At 40.0% G+C, this 21634-nt stretch overlaps 2 protein-coding genes across 3 annotated transcripts; both read left to right on the top strand.

The window, feature by feature from the left end:
* Positions 1–3816: 3816 nt before the first annotated feature.
* Positions 3817–8698, top strand: cav2 (caveolin 2). 2 transcript variants are annotated; one of them, XR_312230.2, is made up of 4 exons: positions 3817–4111; positions 4372–4559; positions 5596–6032; positions 6119–8698. XR_312230.2 is itself a non-coding variant. In XM_005751145.1 (3 exons), the coding sequence occupies exons 1-3, from the start codon at positions 3962–3964 to the stop codon at positions 5744–5746; spliced, it is 489 nt and encodes a 162-aa protein (XP_005751202.1). In that variant the 5' UTR covers positions 3817–3961; the 3' UTR covers positions 5747–6081. The 2 variants fall into 2 exon arrangements, 1 of the variants encoding a protein (XP_005751202.1); XM_005751145.1 differs by lacking the exon at positions 6119–8698 and having other exon boundaries at positions 5596–6081.
* Positions 8699–12259: 3561 nt separating this feature from the next.
* On the top strand, positions 12260–21234 carry cav1 (caveolin 1). Its single transcript, XM_005751144.2, has 3 exons — positions 12260–12601; positions 13584–13751; positions 19202–21234. Exons 1-3 carry the CDS (start codon positions 12566–12568, stop codon positions 19541–19543), a joined length of 546 nt encoding a protein of 181 aa, XP_005751201.1. The 5' UTR covers positions 12260–12565; the 3' UTR covers positions 19544–21234.
* Positions 21235–21634: the final 400 nt, after the last annotated feature.

Here is a 21634-nt window from a genome sequence, read left to right as displayed (position 1 = left end):
AACCCAAACAGTCCTGACCCACCACATTATGAAACAGGAAAGTACCGCCGTGTAATCCATTTATTTCATCAAAGTAACTGTATTCTAAATACCACCTTTTTAAACGGTAACTGTAACGGAATACAGTTACTCATATTTTGTATTTTAAATACATAACGGCGGTACATGTATTCCTTACTCCCCAACACTGGCCAATTGTTTCCAGGTGTGTCACGGTGGAGGTCGAGAACCATGACAGAAACTGTAGCCAGACATAAAGACATGAGTAGTTTTTACTTGTTTACAGCAAAATTGCTGAGCTGGAATTAGAAATAGAGCATGTTTGAGTTCAGTAATGTAAAGCACAATAATGCTTGAAATAATTTTAGTAAGCAAAAAACAAAGGCAATATGTGTAGCAATTCATATATAATTTACCGATAACAATATAATAACAAAATTCTATGATATTTTAGCCAGAGCTTGCCATCAGAGAAAGGTTCTCTGTTATCTTCAATTGACTTAGTTTTGCCATATTCAGTGGCACACGATTTTATGAGTTGGACATCATGCTGGCACAAAGCAAATATTTTAAAAAATCATCACACAATCATTAGAACGTTTGAACAATTGAGCCAATATTTATAATATCTTGCTCTTGGACAGAACATTTGCATCCTTATTAGGCTGCTGCATAAAAGTCTTGTTACAGTATCATCATACCATTGGAATCCAAACTGTAATATAAAAAACAAAGATAATAGCTTCCTCTGCTACTCTTTCATAAACTCACATACTCTCATGTCAACACTGTCCTCCCATCCTGCTTTGCCCTCCACCTAGCCAGCCCCTCCCCTTGCTGAATGCTTGTCTGTCAAAACTGTCCACTGTGTGTTAATCCAGTGGGATTGTGTTGTTGTATTGTCACAGTGCCAGGAGCCAGGGGTCACTTTGATTGCTCTGAATGCTCAGCATCCCTCTGTTTTGCCTGATGTGTTTCTGCTTTGCTGTCTGACACTGTCATGACCTAGATTTTTTTTGTCCCTCTGTTTAAATTCCAGGCCAAGGTCTCCAAACAAGGCATGTTGTTGTTTAGTTTGCCCACCAATAGGCAGGATCCAGCACCTGCCCATTAACAAATGAGATGCAAAGTGCAGGCAGTCAACAGTTTAGCTTTCTACTGTAGTACAGCCCCATTTTCAAAGAAGTAGGTAAAATGTGTGTAAAGTGTGTAAAATGTAAATAAAAACAGTATGCAATGATTTGTAAATTTCATTAACCCATTTTTATTCACAACAGAAAATAGAAAACTAGTATGAAATCAGTGCGAGGGCTTCAGAACACTTCCAGAAAACTTTGTCTAAAAGGAAACAGACCATCCAACTTGTTTTCACTGGTTAAAGGCTGTTTTCACTCTAAAGGCTGCATCTCTGATGGCACTAGTTCCTATGGAATTGGAATTGGAAGCTCTAACATCTGAAAAGTCATACAGGTTTTAGAGCAACATATACTCCCTTCCAGACAACATCTTTTTCAGCAACACAATGTTAAACTCTGTCCTGCATCTCTTACAACAGCATTGTTTCATAGTAGAAGAGTTCGGGTGCTGATACTGTCCTCAACTATAAAAAACAGAGAAGAAGACCCAGGACTGTTGAGCAGCTAGAATCATCAATCACACAGGAATGTCTCATTGCTGGACTGTTGGACACTGTCCCTCTCCCAACAGACCTGCAACTAATGTAGAAAAGTACCTGTTATGTTAATGAAACTTCATTACCCAGCATTCCTTGTTCAGTCATGTGATTGCATCCTCTCCTAGGCTAACAGAAGCAGGGAGCTGTTTGGGAGTTACGAATAGCCCATCCTTTATTTGTTAAGGCTGGTGTGCATCACCTGTGTTTGAGGCAGCTTATGTAGACCTTTTGTCCTTATTTATATTATAATGTGTTTTGTTCCTGTTTGCAAAAACTACAGCATACCTATCCTTCATATACTATCACATTGAACATATATGCAGTAATTTCTATTTCTTTTGTTTACCCCTTTAAAATCACATAATCCATGCTATCACAGCACGGTCCGTCAATTTTCCAATGACCTTCAGAAATCTTTGGTTTGTTAACTGAGGCTGCGGTTAAGTGACTGTAGAGGAGAGTCCACCACAGTCAGCACTCTTTAGTCTTCTTTGGTCATCAAGTGACTCCTGCAATAGTAATCCTTTTTCCACAACAAAGAAGAGGGTGGAGTAGGTATTTGGACAAAAAAGTTCCACTTCTCTTTGGTAAGAGTGGTGTCGATTCATTGCAGGTATAAGACTCAGTAGGACACAAAACACTACCAAACTTCAATATTGCCAACACTGTGGTTTACTTTGGGTTTGACTTTAATACACTTTGGTATCATTCTGTCTTCAGTTTGTCTTCTATATATACCTGTATATAATATACCTTTCTATTATCGCCACTACTGTCTGACATTTATTGGTAAATAACACATTTTTCTGTATTTTTTCCCAGCCCACTCCAGAGCATGTTTAGTTTTCTCTAGCAGTTTAGAAGGCACTAGTAATAATCTTGTTCTTACAGGACTTTAGCTGATTGCATCCTTGGAAAAGAAAAATACTTAGAGCATCTTTTTTTTTAGAGATAAGTGCATAGGAGAGATTAAACAATCAAATCTGTCTCAGTTTCTGCTGAAAGCTCATTGGTAGATGTACAATGCTACCACTAATACAGTAGCGTAATTTCATGTCTTTCGTATCCTGAATATTAACATTTAGTTGGGTTTAAATGTTTCTTTTCCCAAACATTCAGATATTTTCACGGTTGAAGATATGACAAACTGAACACACTGAACTGTTTAAGAAAACTGTCATGTTTACTAACTCCAGAAAACACAAGTGTGTAAACAGACTGCACTTTTCTGTTTTGGTCAATTTGTCTCTTTAATGCAAGTGCTTTCTAACTAATATTCACACACATTCATACACTGATGGACGCATTGGAGAGCAACTTGGTTAATATCTAGCTGTTTGGCATGCAGAGTGGAGCAGCCAGGGATTGAACCACCAACCATACAATTAGTAGATGACTTGTTTTCCTTCTTGAGCTACTACCACCCTCTTGTCCTATTATGATTCGATAACCATATCTTCATATTTTAACTGCAGTTTAGCAGCATCATAAGCATCACAAAATGACTCAAAGTTAACCCCTAACCAACTTTCTGAAGTTGTAAAACTTTTGTCTTCAGAAGCGAATTCTTCTCCAACAGCCTGAGGAGAATGTCTTCCTGTTGTTGTTCCTCTTTAGACATCTGAAGACCTGCAGTTATTCTAACAATGTTGGCTGGTGGGTTCAGAGGATGAAAGAGTCAGAGGGCAATAAATCTGTGCAGACCAAAAACCAAAAGAGAAAATATGTGGTAAATCAGCTCAACAGGTGGAACATTGTGCTCAACAATAATAACCAGGCTTTGTACATTACAAATTATTGTGGCAATAAACATCTCGGTGTACCTTTCCAAAATAAAAGGCCTGGAGCAAAGCAGACATGGAATGTAGGTGGATGCATTTCCCAAAGCATCGCTGTTTGTTTTGGAAAAACTTCACAAATAACAAACCTTTTATATATATAAATATGAGTTTTGGGGCTGTGAGAAGAAAAGCCTTGCAGGCTGTGTAATAATCGCACTCAATCACATGTCTATAAAAGGCTAGTTTGTTTAGCCAGTAATTAACCCTGAGGACTGTTGGGACTCAATGGCTCATGATACAAGTCCAGTAAAGTGCACAGTGGCGTCTCTCATTGCTAAAATGTTGAAATGCTCCAGGGAAGTGACTTTGGGCTTGTTGTGTCTCCTCTGCTCCACGCTGCGCTGACTTCCGTACGGGGCGGGGTGCCACTGAGTCCGGCGCACAGCGCACAGCGCACCGTCACCAGCCGCTCTCCCTGCACCGTCTCCCGGCCTGACTCGACAAAATGGGTTTAGAGAAGGAGAAATTGGATACCAGCATAATTATGGACGAAGATGAGTTCAACAGATCGATAGAGCCCATTCTATCGAACAAGGGGAAAGTGTATACAGCGTCACCCGACAGAGATCCAAACGATATCAACCCACATCTGAAGGTAAAGTCTGTGCGATGTGTTGGGTGATACTTTGAAATTGAAACTACAAAAGGTGAAGGCTGTCCAGATGAATTATTTGTATAGCCTATTGCACTATTATTGAATGGTTGGTTTTTGTAGTCCAGCAAGATTGTTAATCTGCAGTATGAATACCTGGAAGTCGCTGCCTGCGCATTAATCCATCACATTCAAACACTTTCCTGCCTCGGTTTACTGATTATGTTTTTATTGCTTGCCCTATGACTTTTGTGACCTAACAGGTGGGCTTTGAAGATGTCATCGCGGAACCCATTTCCACACACAGTTTTGACAGAGTGTGGATTGGAAGCCACGCCACCTTTGAGCTGGTCAAATTCGGTTTTTACCGCCTGTTGACTACTCTGCTTGCTGTGCCCGTGGCTTTCATCCTGGGGATAGTGTTTGGAGTGCTCAGCTGTGTTCACATCTGGTAAGGAGTTGTTCTCAGGCAGCAAGGTCCCGATGTTGTGCTAAACAGTATTTTCAGACAACAATATGTGAACACACGAATGATCCCACTGTAACAAATTAATGTTGAGAAGCAGTGAACTTACAGTAGATTAGTAGAATATTTGTAGAGAAGACATCTTAATTCATAAAGATTAACTAGTATGCAAAATATCAACATTTCCAAGAGCGTTACGTTAATTATTACCTTATTCTGTTTACCTTGTTTAGATCATCGCATCAACATTATGAACTCCTGCGGCTTTCCACTATATTTGTTCTGTTCTTTAGGCAAACATTGACACAGGTTATTTTTACAGTCAACATCATATCCAGTGTGGCATTGAAACATTATGTCAGCAATTTGTTCTTATATTTGGAAAATTATGTCATGCTTATGTCAGCTCTATATGTCTGCAGCACCCAGGTGCTGCTAGGTTTTTAGCGCTCATGAGCTTCAACCAAAACCCAAAGAGTCTATTTGATGAAACAACATTTTATGTGGAGTAATGAACACCTTATGGAAAGTTGTGAGGAACATTGAGTTCCCCTAGTAGTGATGGAAAAAATGTCCTATGTCCCATGTCAGTTAGAGGGTGCTCTAGCAGCATTTGGAGCCTGTTTTCAGAGCAGAGTGGGACATTCTTTAGATGTGCACGGAGCACTGTAGAGTAATTTGTACATGACCTTTCACCTAACTGAGCTCTCTTGGGGCTTATAAGCTTAAGAGAAAGTCAGGCACAGGTAGGCATCACCAGAACAGGGCAGTGTATCAGGAGACCATACACAGGGGGTGTTAGTCCAAGGGAGGAAATAGCTTCACAATACACTGAAACAAACTTCAAAATGCAGTATGATGACCATCTTTCATCTTTTTCCTAGACAGGACCTATAAACTTGTTTAACAGCTGAGACAATAACAAGAGCAACTGTTCTGGCAACACAAATTAGTTTAAAACAGAAATCTGTGATGAAACCTCCATGCCTAGAAAAGTGACCCTCTGACCTTCTTCCTCCAGGGTGGTGATGCCTATGATCCAGAGCTTCATGATGCTCTTACCGTCTATCCACATTGTGTGGAGGAGTCTGACGGACATTCTCGTAACACCGCTTTTCCACAGTATGGGGAAAATCTTGTCCTCCATTCAAGTCAAGGCTACAGAAAACTGAAACTTCTGTCCCTGGGGAGAAAGAAATGTGCCGGGGGGACTGGAGTCAGTGACGAAAGAGTGACTGAAGCAAGTAGGATACGGTACATCAGCTCTAAGTGAAATATGATATCCTGGTGGATGTTATTGCAAAGTAATATTCTGTAGATTTTTTTTTTTTTTGAAAAATGTGGCCATGAGGGCTAAGTTTGTCAAACATATAATCTGATCTGCTTTTTCTCAGAACACATCAAATGAATGGTTTGAAACAGCAAAAGCACACCTGTGTTCAGTCTAAGCGAAACAAGGTTAACCCCTTAGCAGTCCTACAAATTTACAATTAGTCCCCTAAACCATCCAATGTACCGTGGGCGGTACGTCCGACTGCTAACAGGTTAAAACATTAGAAAATTAGAAGTTTAAGATATGCTATGAACATATTTCACTAACCCTTTTCAGTGTATCAAGCAAAGACACAATGCAAATAACATGACTTGCAAATAAGCAAATCTGCACATGCAGTCATCTAATGAAACCCTCATATATTTGCAGACAGCTTGTTTGCACCACCCAAAATGGAGTTGTTTTGCTGATTGTGACCAAAAGATGTTTGTCATTCCATTCCTTTGTGGGTGGCAGAGTGGTAAAAATTGTTGCTGTTCAACCTAACATATTGCTGACTTGCTAAGAGATGTAATATTTTTGCTTTTTTATCTATATATATTGTGTATATTATTAAGCATTCAGCTGGAAGTTTAATGTAATGAACCGAATAGTTTGCTCAAGAGCAGTTTATTGGAATATTAAGCGCTATGAAGCAGCTTGTTGCACATTTGCAGCCTTATTTTACTGTATCAGCAATAATAATGGGCATTTGCTTATGTATGGAGCATACAGTTATTTAATTATGTTATATAAACAGGATTGTAGATCATTTTAGAAGGGCCTTTCTAATTTATTATTTATGGGACAACTAGTTCTTGATTGACAGACACTGACATCAAAAGACTTTACTACAGTGTGATGAAGGAGTTCCGTATTTCATTCGACTGAAGCCTTGGTTGAGCTGAGTGAGACTGTGGTACATGCATTTTGGATAAGCTCTGTTTACTGCAGCACAGCAGCTTAGTGAGCTGGGATTTGGAATACTTCTACAGCTGGAATTCATTTAAAAAATGACATGATTTTTACCATTTTGGAGTGGTTTTGATAAATGTTTAATTTGAAATATAAGCTTGCACAGCTCCTACTTGCAATGATCTGCACAGTCCAAAGTTTAAAATGTGTTATTGAGAGCATCAGTGCAGCAGTCAGGTCTGCGTGTCAGGTACATGCTCATATGTCTGTTTGCTTTTGTACTGTTTTCACTGTGCACTTCTGTCAAGTGCAAACCCACCTTAGACACTCACGGTCTAAAACCAAACTTTGGTATAGTCCGCACATCCCTTCTCATTCCCAGACCGTCAAAAGAAATTATTTCTGTCAAAGCCACTGACAGAACTGAACAACATATGTTCATTCCAGTAATGAGATGGTTGTTACATTTCCTCTTCTTTAGAAATCTGTGACTACTTTTGTAACAACATACAGGGAAGCACAGTGGGTAGCACTGTTGCATCGCTGCAAGAGATATGAATTTGCTGGCCAGCTGTGGCCTTTCTGTATGCAGTTTGCATGATCTCTTTGTGCCTGCGTGGGTTCTCTCCAGGTGCCCGGCATCCTCCCACAGCCCAAAGACATGCATGATGAGTTGCTTAGTGGTTCTAGATTGGTTGTAGGTTTGAATAAGCCTGGATGACTGTATGTCTCTGTGCTAGCTCTGGGGTGGACTGGTGATTTATAGGATGTACTCTGCCTCCCACTCTATGACAGCTGGGATAGACTCCAGAACCTTTCCACCCTGCAGTGGATGGATGGATTATCACACTGAAAATTCAAAATAGCCTTTAAGGTTTTGCATCAGCTCTCATAAAAATACCTGATTAGGATTCCAACTAAGGAAACGCTAGGTTATTTGCTGCCATTTGGACTGATCTTCAGAGCTTTAGTTTATAATCTTACACTACCAAGCAGTGAGTGATGGGTATACATTTCCAGCTATACCTCCTGTTTGGTGCCTCGGGATGAGAATGTGTATGTTGTTGCTTGGTTAGTTGCTTTTACTGTTTGAAGTCTGAAAAACTTGACAGCAAGCTAAAACGCCTGTATACCTCTCACATACTGTATTATCTCACTGTTGTGGCTCATGTTATAAACAGATGCTACATCCAGGTGACACTGACCAACATTTCCACATATTTGAGTTTCTGCAGTCCTTTGTAGTCTTGTAACAAATATCAGAATTTTTAAGTAGATGCTATAGTTTCATTAGAAGCTAGTCGCTAACGTTGTAGTCTCTTGTTGGAGATAGTAAAATGGGTTCATCCGAAAGGGACACACAACAAAAGTTAAACTTGTTCAGTGCAATTAAGTTTATAGTAGATCACAATTCAGATTTTTCAAGGAAGATGAATCAGTTGAAATAAAAGCTACATTGGCATGTACTGGTGGTTGCACTGCTGGCTAACCTGCTGAACATTTAAATCAAAAAGCTGAAGGCTGTATGATGCAATGCTTTGTTTCAATGCATTTTGTTGGGCTTTGTGGTCAGCTCTCGGATGACCATTAAAGTAGAGTTGTACAACTGAAGGTGGAAGACAGTTGTGTGCAGCAGCAGCATGAAACCACAACATTTTATCTGGGCTTTTTATTCTAGCGCAGGCTATATATTCATTAAAGACAAAACGTTATAATACTGTAAGGTATTCACTTGTCACTAAAGTAAAACTACTTAAACTACTTTACTTTTAACAGTAATGATGCTACTTTTATGAGTTTGATTTAAATTTTTCTAGTTACTGTTTTACACAACATTGACACATTTTGGAATGAAACTCTTATTTTAACAATAAATATGTCCTTCATGACAAAAATAAAGATCTTTTTTTTTCCTTAAGGTAATTCTTCTGTGTGTGGTTTCTTCTTTCTGTCACAGTAGATGAGTGTGGTTGTGATGTGCAGGTGAGTGCCAAAATAGTCTCATAAATCACTTTGCTGAGATTTCATAACACACTTTCCTATACAAAGATGAGCTGTGCATTGATGGAACATGACCTGAGGCTTTAGCTGTTAGATTTGCACGCCTGCGTGGCATTAACACTCATAATGCTACACAGAAGTTTTTTGTTTGTTTGTTTTATGAAGAGTAGTCTCTTATCCAGACATTCATGATGTTCCCCTTTGACCAAATGAAGAGACTCAAACACAGTTCTCTCTTGAACTCTGTCCATCTAAAGCTGAGTTTTCAAATTATAAAATATTTTGAGGTGCAAGTTGAGCTGTTGTGTCTGGCATTTCTCTTTTTGTCTGATAAATAGCTTCAGCTAGCCAATCACAGGACCTTCTTGCTCTGAGGTAATGGTGCTAAGCACCACACTGCTGTTGCTGCCCTATGCATATCATGCAATGTAAAAATTTCATTTCATATATGTTTAAAAAAGCAATAATTAAAAAAATGATCCTGCATTGACCTGATACCCTTATGGCTATGTTTATTCTCCTATCACAGTTAACTCCGTCCTGATACTCAAGAATTTCTATTAGTATTGTTTCCACTTAATTTTGCGCAAATGCAAATTATAATAAGTTTGCTTGTAATTTCTAAGCAATTGACACTAATGTGTAATGAATCCAGTTGCTGTTCCATATCCTCATGACTTTTTACCTCTGGCACTGGTGCTGGATGAGTTGTTTGAGATTCTGTCTTCTCAGTGTTCTGAGTGGCAATTAAGTGTTTTTAATATTCTCAGCATCAACTTAAACTGCATCATCTGAAATTTGCCACAGTTCACAATCTTTTTTGCACCTCAGCTTACATAAACAAAGTCATGCTAGTGCACAATGTGCAATCTTATTTGCACAAATGTTACTTAAATTTGCTAATATTTTCCACAGTGTTAGTAGCAGATTGTGTAAGCTTCTCTTCCAGGCTTCAGCAAAGTAACATCTTTGTTTGAAGCAGGTGCTCATTTGGTTATTTTGATCTCACTTCAGTGCCACACCCAGTGAACTCAAGGAGGCTAACCAGGTGTTTATTCATAGAATAGCTTTCTAAAAAACAAAAAGAAAAAGCATTACAGTACTTCATAATAAAGGAAAGCAAGAAGAAAAATGATGCCTACACAAGACTTGTTCTTTTGCAGAGACAATGAAGCAAAATGCAAACAACTGAAGTCTACAAAACCTTCATTGGTGCACTCTTTTATCTTAACATTATGGGCCAAGGAAACATTAGTGCTTCAGGTTTTTAAAAACAATTTTATTTGGTGTCTTGTATGACATTATACGTCTGCACTTTACTGTAATTGTATTAAACTGGAACCAACACAGTCCTGTATCCCTACATGGTGCCATGTTCAAACGTGTCCACTTGAACTCATTCCACTTGAATTTATTGAAGAAGTTTGTACACCTGCTTATTGAAATGTTGAGTAAAACAATCAAATTGTCACTGGTGAGTTTGGTCAAAGCTATTTATTCACTTCCATACAGATTTGAGCATTTATGCATTACTTTTAGCCTTTTCAACAATTTAGACATATGCTTATACTATTTATGCATTTTAAACATTTCTGAAATATTTTCTTTTTTTTTGTGTCCCGTTTGGATCTTTGGCCATCAGAATTGTTGTCTTAAGGCCAAGAAAGATGCCAAGCGGATTTATTTTACCAAGTGGATCATCATGGCCTTGCCATATTGGTCCATTTGATTGACCTTTATTATAATTATGAATTTATTTTATTTTCAGTTGCTACAAATGGGACAGACATGACTGGGGGATTCTGAAATATTTTCAGCTTACAGTATATATTTGTCATGGTTCCAGCGTTTTGAGTTTTCTGTGAGTTTGTTTTGCCTTGGATTTTGTTCTTGCATCCAGTCCTTTCAGCATAATGTTTCCTTGTGCTTCTTAGTTTCCCTTTCTTTCCAGTCTGTGTTTCTCATAAGATTATGTCATCTTTTGTTATCATCTTTTGTGTTCCCTTTCTCCTCAGTCAGTCATGTCTCTGCAGTTATCTCCTGCCGCTGTGTGAAGTTCACATGTGTTGGTCTCAGTGTTTGTTGCTTCCTGCTTTATTCTGATAGTCACTCATCTCCTGTAGGTTGTGTTAGTTAAGCTTCCCATTGTCTCCTTAGATTCCATTCAGCTGTGTTCCCTGGTGTTTCCTATCTCCGTAATTACCTGGTGTGTGTGTTGCCTGGCTTTCCCTTTGTCTTCTGCCAAACTGTGTGTTTCTTTCTCCTGTGTCTCAAAGTTAGGTTTCTCCCTTTGTTCATTCCTCGTGTTATGATTCTCAGCAATAAAGCCACACAGCAATATTTTCTCAGCTATTATGTTCAACTAATAATTTTTCAGTAATGGTTAGGTCTTGTAATAATTCATCAATAGCTTTTAGCCTTTAGTTTTAATCATTCATCACTTTACCTACTTCCACTGTGTGGAGATACTATTAGCTATTACTGTTATTAATACAATTGTTTAATTACGAGAAAATATTCATCCATTTTTCCCAATTACTCATCTACTTTAATCATTTTTGCCTCCCTTGTTTATAGATAACTTTCAATGAATTAAAAATGGTTTTAATTTTTATTAATTTGTATTATTTTCTTTCTTGCTCCTTAAGTTCATTCATGTTGCTATCACAAACAAATGCACACCAGTTTTGTTTGTAATAGTTTATTGGCGCTACAATCATCAATAAACAATTGAAATGAAGTTCCTGGAGATAGAGTAGATAGCAAAGTGTTTAAATTAAATAACAGAATAATTACAGGATAAAGATAGTAAATGAATAGCCCAGAGTTAATAAGAAATAAGGTGCTCCTCAAAATAAACAGCAAAGAGGAGTTACTCTTCCTTGAACTGAGATAAGCTTTCACACTGAGGAAGGCAAGAGCTGACATCTCTGTGCATGTTGCTCTAAAACTAAAAGCAAATGAGAGCTTTGAAAAATGTAAAAACAACTTCATCATTGTGCCAATCCGTTTCTTTTATTGACACGCCAGTGAGACGCACCTAAAACTTGTTTCTATTGCAGTCCCTCTGGCTGAAAACAGCAAGGTGCCAGCTGGCGTCTCTCCACGATGAGCTGACACAAGAATGTAAACAGACCAGAGTGGCCAGCACAACTTCAAAACCTGATGAAGCTGACACCTTGAAAAACTGGGTTCACTAACCAAAATATAAATGTGATCTTATGAAGCAGCTGATGACAGGCGTGACTTTAGATGTGCTGAAATAGCTGAACTACATATTTCTTTCTTCCCTCTATCCATTATAACCACTTGGATTTTTCCCCGTAGGCTAAGGTATGGCAAGTGTCCACACCTTGCCAGGTTCAATTAACTCCCACGTTTCACTGAACAAAAAACTTATTATACTCTGCTGTGATCCCTAAATAAGAAATTCCATGCCGGCTACAAACACCCTTTCAGTCTGAGATCACGTCAGTCTCTCCTCCAGCCGAGCAGGTTCCAGGGTGGCTCTCCTGTCTGCTCACTGGTGACTCCCCAGCTGCGCTCTGCGGTATCCGAGGAAACACTGGAGGTTTCCCCGTACGCGCTTGTCCACTGAATTTTAGTCACGTCCAACAAAAAGGGCAGGAATAACTTCACTATACAGGACTCTGAGAGAAAGACCCCGTCCTCCCAGTTTGCATCCACGCCTCCCTCTCTGTTTCCTATATTATCTTTTTTTTGTCTGTTTCAACGTGCTAATCTCTCCAAACGTGAGGACAGCATGACAGGAGGACCGAAGGACGGCGAGACAGAAGAGGTACAGTATAGCTCTCAGCTGTAGTTCTTTTAATTTGTGGTTGTTTGTTTGTAGCTGACATTACTTTTCTTACAGAAGCTGATTATTCTCCCCCCCCCCCCCCCCTTCAAAAAAAGAGAAAAAAAAAGAAAAGAATGCGTTCACGAGGGGGAAATGAGTGCGCTATGTTTCTGTCCTTATCTTGCGCTCTGGCACCCAGTCATGAGCACTTCTCCCACACAGGCTAAGAGAATGCGAAGGTCGATGCAGTTTACATTAGAATGTGGGTGTGAGGATTTTACCTGTTAGGTCCTCTTTCAGCACAGTAACCGATTATTTACGCACAAACGTTTAAACTGTACATTTCCATGCGTTAAACAAGGGGGAAACAAATCCATTTTTTTTCCCCGTAAAATTCTGAATTTCAGTCACAAATCTCCCCTGTCCTTTAATGCCAACTGAAGTCGTGTGGTGTGCGTAATAACACAAGGCGCTTGACTCGTAGGATTGAGGAGGATCATAGAAGCCAAAGGGGTCTTTACGCATTTTTAAATGATAAGAAAAACACAGGTCCAGTAAGTTTTTTCCATAATTAATGTGAACATATTACAAATGGCATTGCAAATATAACTGAATTCGTGATTTTCTTTACTTTCTAAATATATATTTTTCGTGTAGGAAGAGTATTAATTGGAGAGTCGTTCATATTTAAAAAATAACGCCTTTGCACGTTTCTTAAAAGTGTTTCCATTGCCATGGGTAGACAACACGTTGAATCAACTGTATGTCATGTTAACATACTGGATTAGTGTCTGGGTGGTGAGGACCCCTTGCGGCTGGATGAAGGGGTGTGGTACTTTACTTTCTATTCACTTAAACCCATCCCTGTTTGTGGGGAAGCCTGGTAACTTGCAGCTCCAGTCGCTCTCTCTCTCAGCGCGCTACACACTATTCCTTCTCCTCTTCACCCTCTTCTCCTTCTGTCTCCCCCGGCTCTTTGCAGGAGTTTCTACATTCGCCGTTTATCCGAAAACAAGGGAACATATATAAACCCAACAACAAAGACATGGACAACGACAGTCTGAACGAGAAAACGATGGAGGATGTCCACACCAAAGAGATCGACCTGGTCAACCGGGATCCCAAACACATAAACGACGACGTTGTTAAGGTGAGTTAAACTTCAAAGACTGGTAACTTCTGAACTTTATGTTTTCGTCCATGGCAACCGAAACCACCTGTTCCCGAGTTTACACAGGGTTTACCTGTATGACAGGCGCTGCAAACTGAAATAATCTCTAATAAACGATGTCCATTTTATTTCTATGAGCTGTCAAACAAGTTATCTGCGCGTCGGACACGCATGCAGTTTTGCGCACCTTTGCTATGCGCCGTGTCAGTGTTACCACTCAGTGTCTTCCCCTATTAGGAAGAAGCTTTGCAAACCTATTAAAGATCATTGAGCTGCACCGATACAATGGCATGCAGTCCCCTTGTGTGGAGTGGGCTTGAAACGTGAACGTCCCAACTTCGCTCCAACAGAGGAAACATAACCTATTTCCTGTTGTTGGAACACACATTTCCCACAGTCCTCGCTGCACACGCCTGTCTAATGGGAAAGTAGAATTCTGTCCATAACAGAGAAGTCTCGCCGGATAAATACTCAGTACTTATTTTTGTTAAAAGCACAGGGAGAGATGTTATAGCGGCAAAGGAGTGGTGCGCTGCAAGCCACCTGATTCATCTGTGTGGGAGAGAGGAGCAGCAGCCGTGTGCGCCCGGCTGTGCTCCTCTCCAGCTGGTGCATCTGGTTACATCAGAGTGGGGTCAAGCAGCTCCCTGCGTGTTCAGGAAGGGTCAGATCTTTGAAATGCCTGAACTCTGCCTTGTTAAAACAGGGAAACACCCAAGTGGGCGATTAGTATGAGGGGATCCCTCACCACTCCTTATCCTCCATTCTTTCCTCCCATTCTGCCACTGCCCCCTCCGTTTCCTCCCCGCATGCCTATAGTTGCGTCAGAGGAGTGAGTCCATTTGTTTCTTTTTGTTGGCAAATACAAGGTTTTCAGTAAAATGAGTGCCTGTCGCTGCTGATTTAACTAATCAGACCATAACTACTGAATATAACCTTTCTTTTTAAAGAATATATAAATGTGGTAAAGTTTCATCCCCTGCCAAATTGACTGATGAAAACATACTGACAGAGCATTTTGATTAAAACAACCATAATACACATATACAAGGAATCCATTAAAAATGTTGTGCTCATTTAATTTTCTGTTATTACATGACACTCGTTTCACATACAACCTGCCCAAAAAGTACATTTTGTCTTCTATTTCTCGTTAAATATTTGAAAACACTTCGTTTTTATGGAGTTTATCACTGTCTGAGAGGCATGTGTGTCACTGCCAGTTTGTGCATTTTTCCCATATGACGCACAAGTCTATATAAAATGTGCTATGAACACGATGAATTCACATTTTTGTATGAAAACACTTTTACAAAATATTTGTTGCTGGGTTTGGAAAGAAAAAGACTCTCATTCTCTAGTTTTCCTGTTTGCTGCTTCTATCCCAACTTCTTCCACCACTCTCTGGCTGCTCTCTCCCTGCTCTCCTCCATTGTGACAGTGAGTCAGACTCTCCTTCCAGTCTCAGAATAGAATGCAGCTTCACGATTGTCCCACCCCTCGCTAATCAAGCCAACAGACTGCTGCTGAAATGACCTGACAACACATGTGCATACACTGTAAAAATGAACATGCTATAGGCAGCGTTTAACGTAAGACGCCTGAAACCTTCAGCTTTTAACTAGCAGTAGTAAACATCTATTGGTAGTAATAGATGTTTACTAATAATACAAAGTAAACTGATAGTGATACTTAATACCTTGTCTTCTTGCGACATAGAGACAGTATCAGAATCCTTCTTTGTAATAAATTATACTTAAAAAAAAGACTTTCATATTGAGTTAATAAATCCCAACAGAGAAGCCTCTGGGTATATTTTATAACGAGAGGCCCTTAGGTACTCATCGCCTCCCTCTGGATTTTGAGAGTAAACACTGATAAGTTTGTACAGTGTGCTGTATACAGCAGCTCTGAGGTGCTTTGAGGTCAGTGAAACAGCTCAGCCAAGTGGAAGCGTGCATTCAGTATGCCCCGATGAAACACACAAGCAGGGAATCCCTTCCAGCGACGCTCGCTCTGCAATCCACCATGACCACACGCAACCCTCAAATGCCGGACTACCATATAAATCTGTAAAGCACGCATTCAAACACACTGCTTAGATAGCACACAGACGCAAACACACAAACACTGCATTCTTATAATCAAAGGTGCACTCCTGTTGCTGCTGCAGCTGGCCTCAATCACCTGGCCACATCAAACAAGTTCCATTACTGCCATGCGTTTGGAGTTTCTCCTGCAATGATTTTTTTTTTCCATTTGGAGGAGTTGTGGGATTTTATATGGGAGAGGAGGAGCTTAGGCCCAGCAACGAGAAGACTGAAAATGCCCCCAGTGGAGAAAGTTTTTTAGAGGGAGTTGTGAAAAGTTTGAGCTCTGGCAGCAGATCTGAAGTCTCTATGGTAAAACTGAAAGGAATGAAACACTCCCACTAGGACTGCAAAGTCTATTTTTGGTCCACTCTTAGTGGTATTTTTACTTATCTGCCTCATTCTGCGATTTTTAGTTGATTACAGATGCCTCTGGGTATGGGATCTTGTTGTATGTAAAGCTCACATGTCCTGCTTTGATAATGTCTGTGCTTTTTATTAGCCTGCGCACTCCGCTGTGGGCTGAGACATCAGGCGCTATTAAAACCTTTTTGAACTCAGTGTAGATTTGTTTCCGTGCAAATGGCATGCAAATTTAACAAAGCGTGTAGAGCTATGACAATAAATACATGCAAAAGATTCCGTTTTATTTTTACTCGTGTGGCGCCAAATAATAGCAATAATCATTCCAAGACACTTTTATGTTGTGGTATAAGCTTGTGTTTTGATCCAAAACAAGTCGTGTGTAAATCATTGTGTTCTGCCACCTAAAATCAAACACACTGACCACTAAAACCCTGCAAATAGTTCTGTAGAGCACTACACTCTGACCTTCTTCTCCTGGAGCCCACTTTGTCTATTCAAGCATAGTCGACAGCCTTAAGACAGAGCTCCAGAAATAGAACATGACCTTATTTACTCAATAATACAGTTGCCTTGCTGACTGGTCACACGCTGGCCTCGAGACGCTATTGTTTCATATGAAACTTCTCAATGGAGGTCCCCTTTTTTATTTAGCACAAAAGTGATCTTTTCTTAATGTGACTTGCTTATTTGCTTATTGAACTAATGTTCTTCATTCAGGAACTGCTAGTCCCTAATCCTTCTTTAAACATGTAAATAATTAGATTAAACTGCCTAACATAACTGGATAACAGCTGTTTTCTATAAGGGATGCCCATATTACTTTTGGACAGTCGGAATTCAAACAGCATTCTTGCCAAAATCCCATTTAACACTCGAGTGGCTTACAAAGGAAGCCTCTCCTGAATTACAGCAAAGGTAGTAATGATAACTTTCCTCAGAATTGCAAATGAATAACAATACTTAAAAAAAAAAAGAAGACTAAAAAACCCAGGAAAAACACCAAAGAGCACCGTTTTTTGTCAGGAACTCCCCACCACCCTGCTGTGGTTGTTTGTGCCTCTCTGAAGAAGGCTCTCATTTAGTCTCAAAGTTCTGGAAACTGGCGCCGAGTTGGCCCACTTTAAAATTTGTAGCTGTGGAAAAATTAAATGGACGGCGGGCTGGTTTTGTGGCTGCAGTCAGTTTTATATTATAAGGCTGTAGTGAGCTTCGCCAGTTGGTGTTGTGAGAGACGCTTTGTGCTGCTTTCAGGATAAAAGAATTGGACTTACAAGCTGATATTTCAAGGCAAGAAAAAAAGGCTGGATGTGAGGAGTCCTTTTGCTAGGACTGTAAAAAATATTACATTCACCCCAACATAAAGAATAACAGCATGGCATGAAGTCCTAAGACACTCACTGTTATGGACTTCAGTGACTGGTATGTGATTTGGAGCCATGCATTATATTACAGATTTCTGATGTATGGATGCTGTTGCAAAATTAGAATCTTCAATCCAGTTTATTTTTTCCAGATTTTATATAAAAGTTGCACTCTGGTTGCTGTTATCACATTATTTGTAATACAAAATATTACATAATATTAAATCACTTGGAACATTCTTATTATATTGGCAAATCTTAACCGATTACTGACAGTCTGCAAATTTACATTACATGTAACATAATAATGGCAAGAAAAGGGAAGATTAAAAGCAAAGTGAAAATATTAAAAAGATTTTTGAGGATAAATATTTTCAAGTTGACTGGTAGAAAATAGAAGGAAGGAGTTGCAGGAGAGCTATTTTTAGATCTAAATTTCTATTTCATGCTACTTTAAACAGGAGACAAAGAAATTATTATTTATTTAGCTTATACCAGTATAGCTCTCTAACTTTCTATATGTATTTTTTTAAATCTAAAAATTACCAGAAGGTTATATATTGTCAGCTTATTAAGCTGGATTAAGGGCAGTTACATATACTATTGCTATTATCAATAAATATCCCTATAGAGTAATAAATACACTGCAGAAAATCTGTATCACTTTTTAGTAAGATCTGAAAGTGGTCAAGGTCAGACAGTTTGTGTAAGCAGGAGTCACATCTTCCAGATGGTGCATCTCCTAGGAATGAAGCACTTCACTTTTTCCATTTCATTGTTAGTGTAACACTAGATATTATCTGCTTGACTTATTGGTATTGCAGCTATTAGCCCTCAGTAGCCCAACTACTTTGACATGACACAGTCTCCAAGTAACTGTAAAATAAATATTGATTTGGGGCTCAGAGGCCTAGGAAGAGGCTGACCGGGAGAGGAAGGTAGGTTGAATAAGCACTGAGATGCCACTTTTCCCTCCATTCTTTAAACACCAGCAATCAGCCTGTGCACACTTGCATTGAGTTTCCTATTAAAAAGAAACCTAACAGGAGATGGAGGATGTAGCAGAAGCCCAACAGCCCAACAGTTCATCTACCAGTAACATTTCCTATTTTTTCTGTGTGTCCGGTCATTTCCAATGTAGGAGGCACGGGAGAAAAAAGCCCCTGGGCTGATTTTCAGAAATTGACTGCACAAATGCTATCTCTGGTATCAGCTTCAGTGTATTGGGTGGGGCAGATGCTGGATTGCGTACCAGTCCCTGCTAGGAGAGGTATAAATCTTGTCAAGAATCCCACCCTCCAACTCTGCGAAGCTGCCATATTAACAGGGAGTGAAGTTGATTTGTGTGGAAATAATGAGCTTGGATTTGACAGCGTTAAAGTTTCCATAGTGGTTTCATTTGCGCCATATCAGAACTCTTGTGAAACTCTGTTGGCAGGGGATGAAGGTATTTAACAAGTCAGAGTGTTGAGTTTCAGCTGAATGTGGTGCTGATGTTTTTCTGTGTCTTAAAATTCCATTTTTCACACAGGGATAGTTCACCGAAGGCTTTGTATTCTCATACAAAGTTTTTACCAGCAATTTCTAACTCGTCCACTTTCATCTTCCTTAGGTTGAATTTGAAGATGTGATTGCAGAACCCGCAGGGACCTACAGCTTCGACGGTGTGTGGAAAGCCAGCTTCACAACCTTCACTGTCACCAAGTACTGGTGCTACCGCCTGCTGACGGCACTGGTGGGCATTCCCTTGGCGTTGATCTGGGGAATTTTCTTTGCCATCCTGTCCTTCCTGCACATCTGGGCCGTGGTGCCGTGTGTCAAGAGCTACCTGATCGAGATCCACTGCGTCAGCCGCGTCTTCTCTATCTGCGTGCACACCTTCTGCGACCCGTTCTTCGAGGCCATGGGCAAGTGCCTGAGCAGCATCCGAGTCAGGATGACCAAGGAGGTGTAGCATCCCAAATCAGGAGGAGGATTCAAAAGAGGGCCAGAAGAATGGGCGCAATGGAGATGGGAGGGGAGTCAGAACAACAACCAAAAAAACCGAAAGAAGACGAAGAAAATAAATGGAAAATGTGTTGAGACTTTTCCAGAGTGGGGTGGGGGCTGGGTGGTTGTTTAGAGGTAAAGGGGTGCTGTGACATGGCACCTAACTCCACCTTTTTCTAACAGCTGTTTTCTCCTGTTTTTTCTTTTTCTGTCTACGTTAGTATTTTATTTTTATTTTTTACTGTTAAGTTTGTCAAGCAGGCAGCCAAGCTCCATATGTTGTTATTAATTTTGCTCCATCATGTAAATTCCTTCCATTCTTACTCTTTGTAGAGAGCCTTTCAAACGGATCGATCCGTGCAAAGAGGGGACGTCAGCATCTGCTGTAACCTCTCACGCTCGTGTTTGTTTTTTGGAGCCGTCGGGCAGAGTAGGATAGTCGGGAGTGGGGGGGGGGGGGATGCTGGGGTTGCATACGTTCAAACAGGGAGAACGAGTGAACGCTGCCAAATTCTGTCTGACTCAGCAAAAAAGAACAACCACACGGAGCCAGCAGCACAGAAGCACCCCTCCCTCTGCCCCACACGCCCACTAAAGTGACCTCCCACCCCTCCCCTCTTTGCCCTGCTTTCCAGCAGTCTGACACACTGAACCTGCCCCCGTTTCTGCATGTACCTGCACCGCCATGCCAGCAGCTCACCGTCCACCGCGCCCGTGACACAGCCTGACTGAAGCTATCTGCATCTTCGCTCACTCGCTCTCTACACCAGCTTTTTGCTTCGCCTCTGCCTCAAATGAATTTTCTCAAGTCTGACAGAGAATGTCTGAATCTTACAGAACCTGATTTGATTTTTTACTCTTTTGTTAGTTTTGTTTTGTAAGACAAATTTAGACTTTTTATTTTTCATTCAGGCTCCACGTTTTATCATCATAGCTCCATAGTGAATGAGGTTTTTTTTCTCTACACTATGAAAATGAAGAACTTGAGGAGGCTTGATTACAGTGCCATTGTTTTGATATCCTGTATGTACTGTGTGGGTGTTTATTCATAAGACAAGACTTCCAAAATGATTCCAGTGCACTAATCTATAGAAAAGTATTGGTAGTGAACAGCACTAATGAAAGTCTCCATGTTCCTCCATTTCCTAATACAGCAGAGTGCAAGCAGTTAATTTTGCACACTGGAGATTAACGCTGTGCAGTGAGGAGCTCGTGTGGAGATGTTCACATATTGTGGTACTTAGGTTAATGCATTGGAATAAAGACAATGTTTGGTGAAATGTGCCCACTCCCCATTTCGGTTTGCTTTTTTTTGTTTTTTTTGTCTACAGTTTTGTTATGTGGCCTTGCTTCTTGACTGTGGACACAATGCTAAATAGCATTAAAACGACACCTCCCACCCCAGGATGGGTGAATTTGTGGATGGGTGAGAATGGGGTGGAGAGAGGGTTGTGTTTAACTGAGACACTAAGCTCGCTTTGACTATATCACCTTTAGTCTACCTGCTGTTTTTTCACAGGGATGATAATATCAAATCGAGATGTTTTTTTTAAAGCTCTGAAGGTGATATTTTTGTATAAGAAATGATTTTTTTTTCTTCCTTGCTTTTACTGTACCATATCACGCTGTGCACATTAAAATTTAATATAATCCGTTGTGCATTTGTTTATGTTTTATTACCTACAGTTTTACAAGCATGGATAAAGTGATCACTAGCATGTGCTTCCCCATGAAAGTCAGAACCTAACAGTGGGCTGCTTGTTCTTTTATTCTTGTGATATTGAGTCATAGCAAATCTAATTGTGTAATGATTCACAGTAGATACTCGGTGACTGGTTTCATTGATGTGCAGTGCAGAAACCAGCCAGCTGGGATTACTTTTGTGGAAAAAAAATACATACAGTAAGAACGAAGCTGGAGTGAGAGCTGAACAGAAAAATCATTTCCAGCAGCAGTGCCCTGCAAACCCTCTCTAGTATTTATTTGTATCTCTGTCTCTGTAAATAAGGTCTAATGCCTCCAGTGTTGCCCATAAGCTGTTTTTCTCCAAGAGCCT

The sequence above is a fragment of the Pundamilia nyererei genome, unplaced genomic scaffold, assembly GCF_000239375.1.
Source record: "Pundamilia nyererei isolate P.nyererei 1_Seehausen unplaced genomic scaffold, PunNye1.0 scaffold00301, whole genome shotgun sequence".
Lineage (NCBI taxonomy): Eukaryota > Metazoa > Chordata > Actinopteri > Cichliformes > Cichlidae > Pundamilia > Pundamilia nyererei.
Note: the sequence above shows the minus strand (reverse complement) of the source record. Positions and strands in the feature narration are given on the sequence as shown.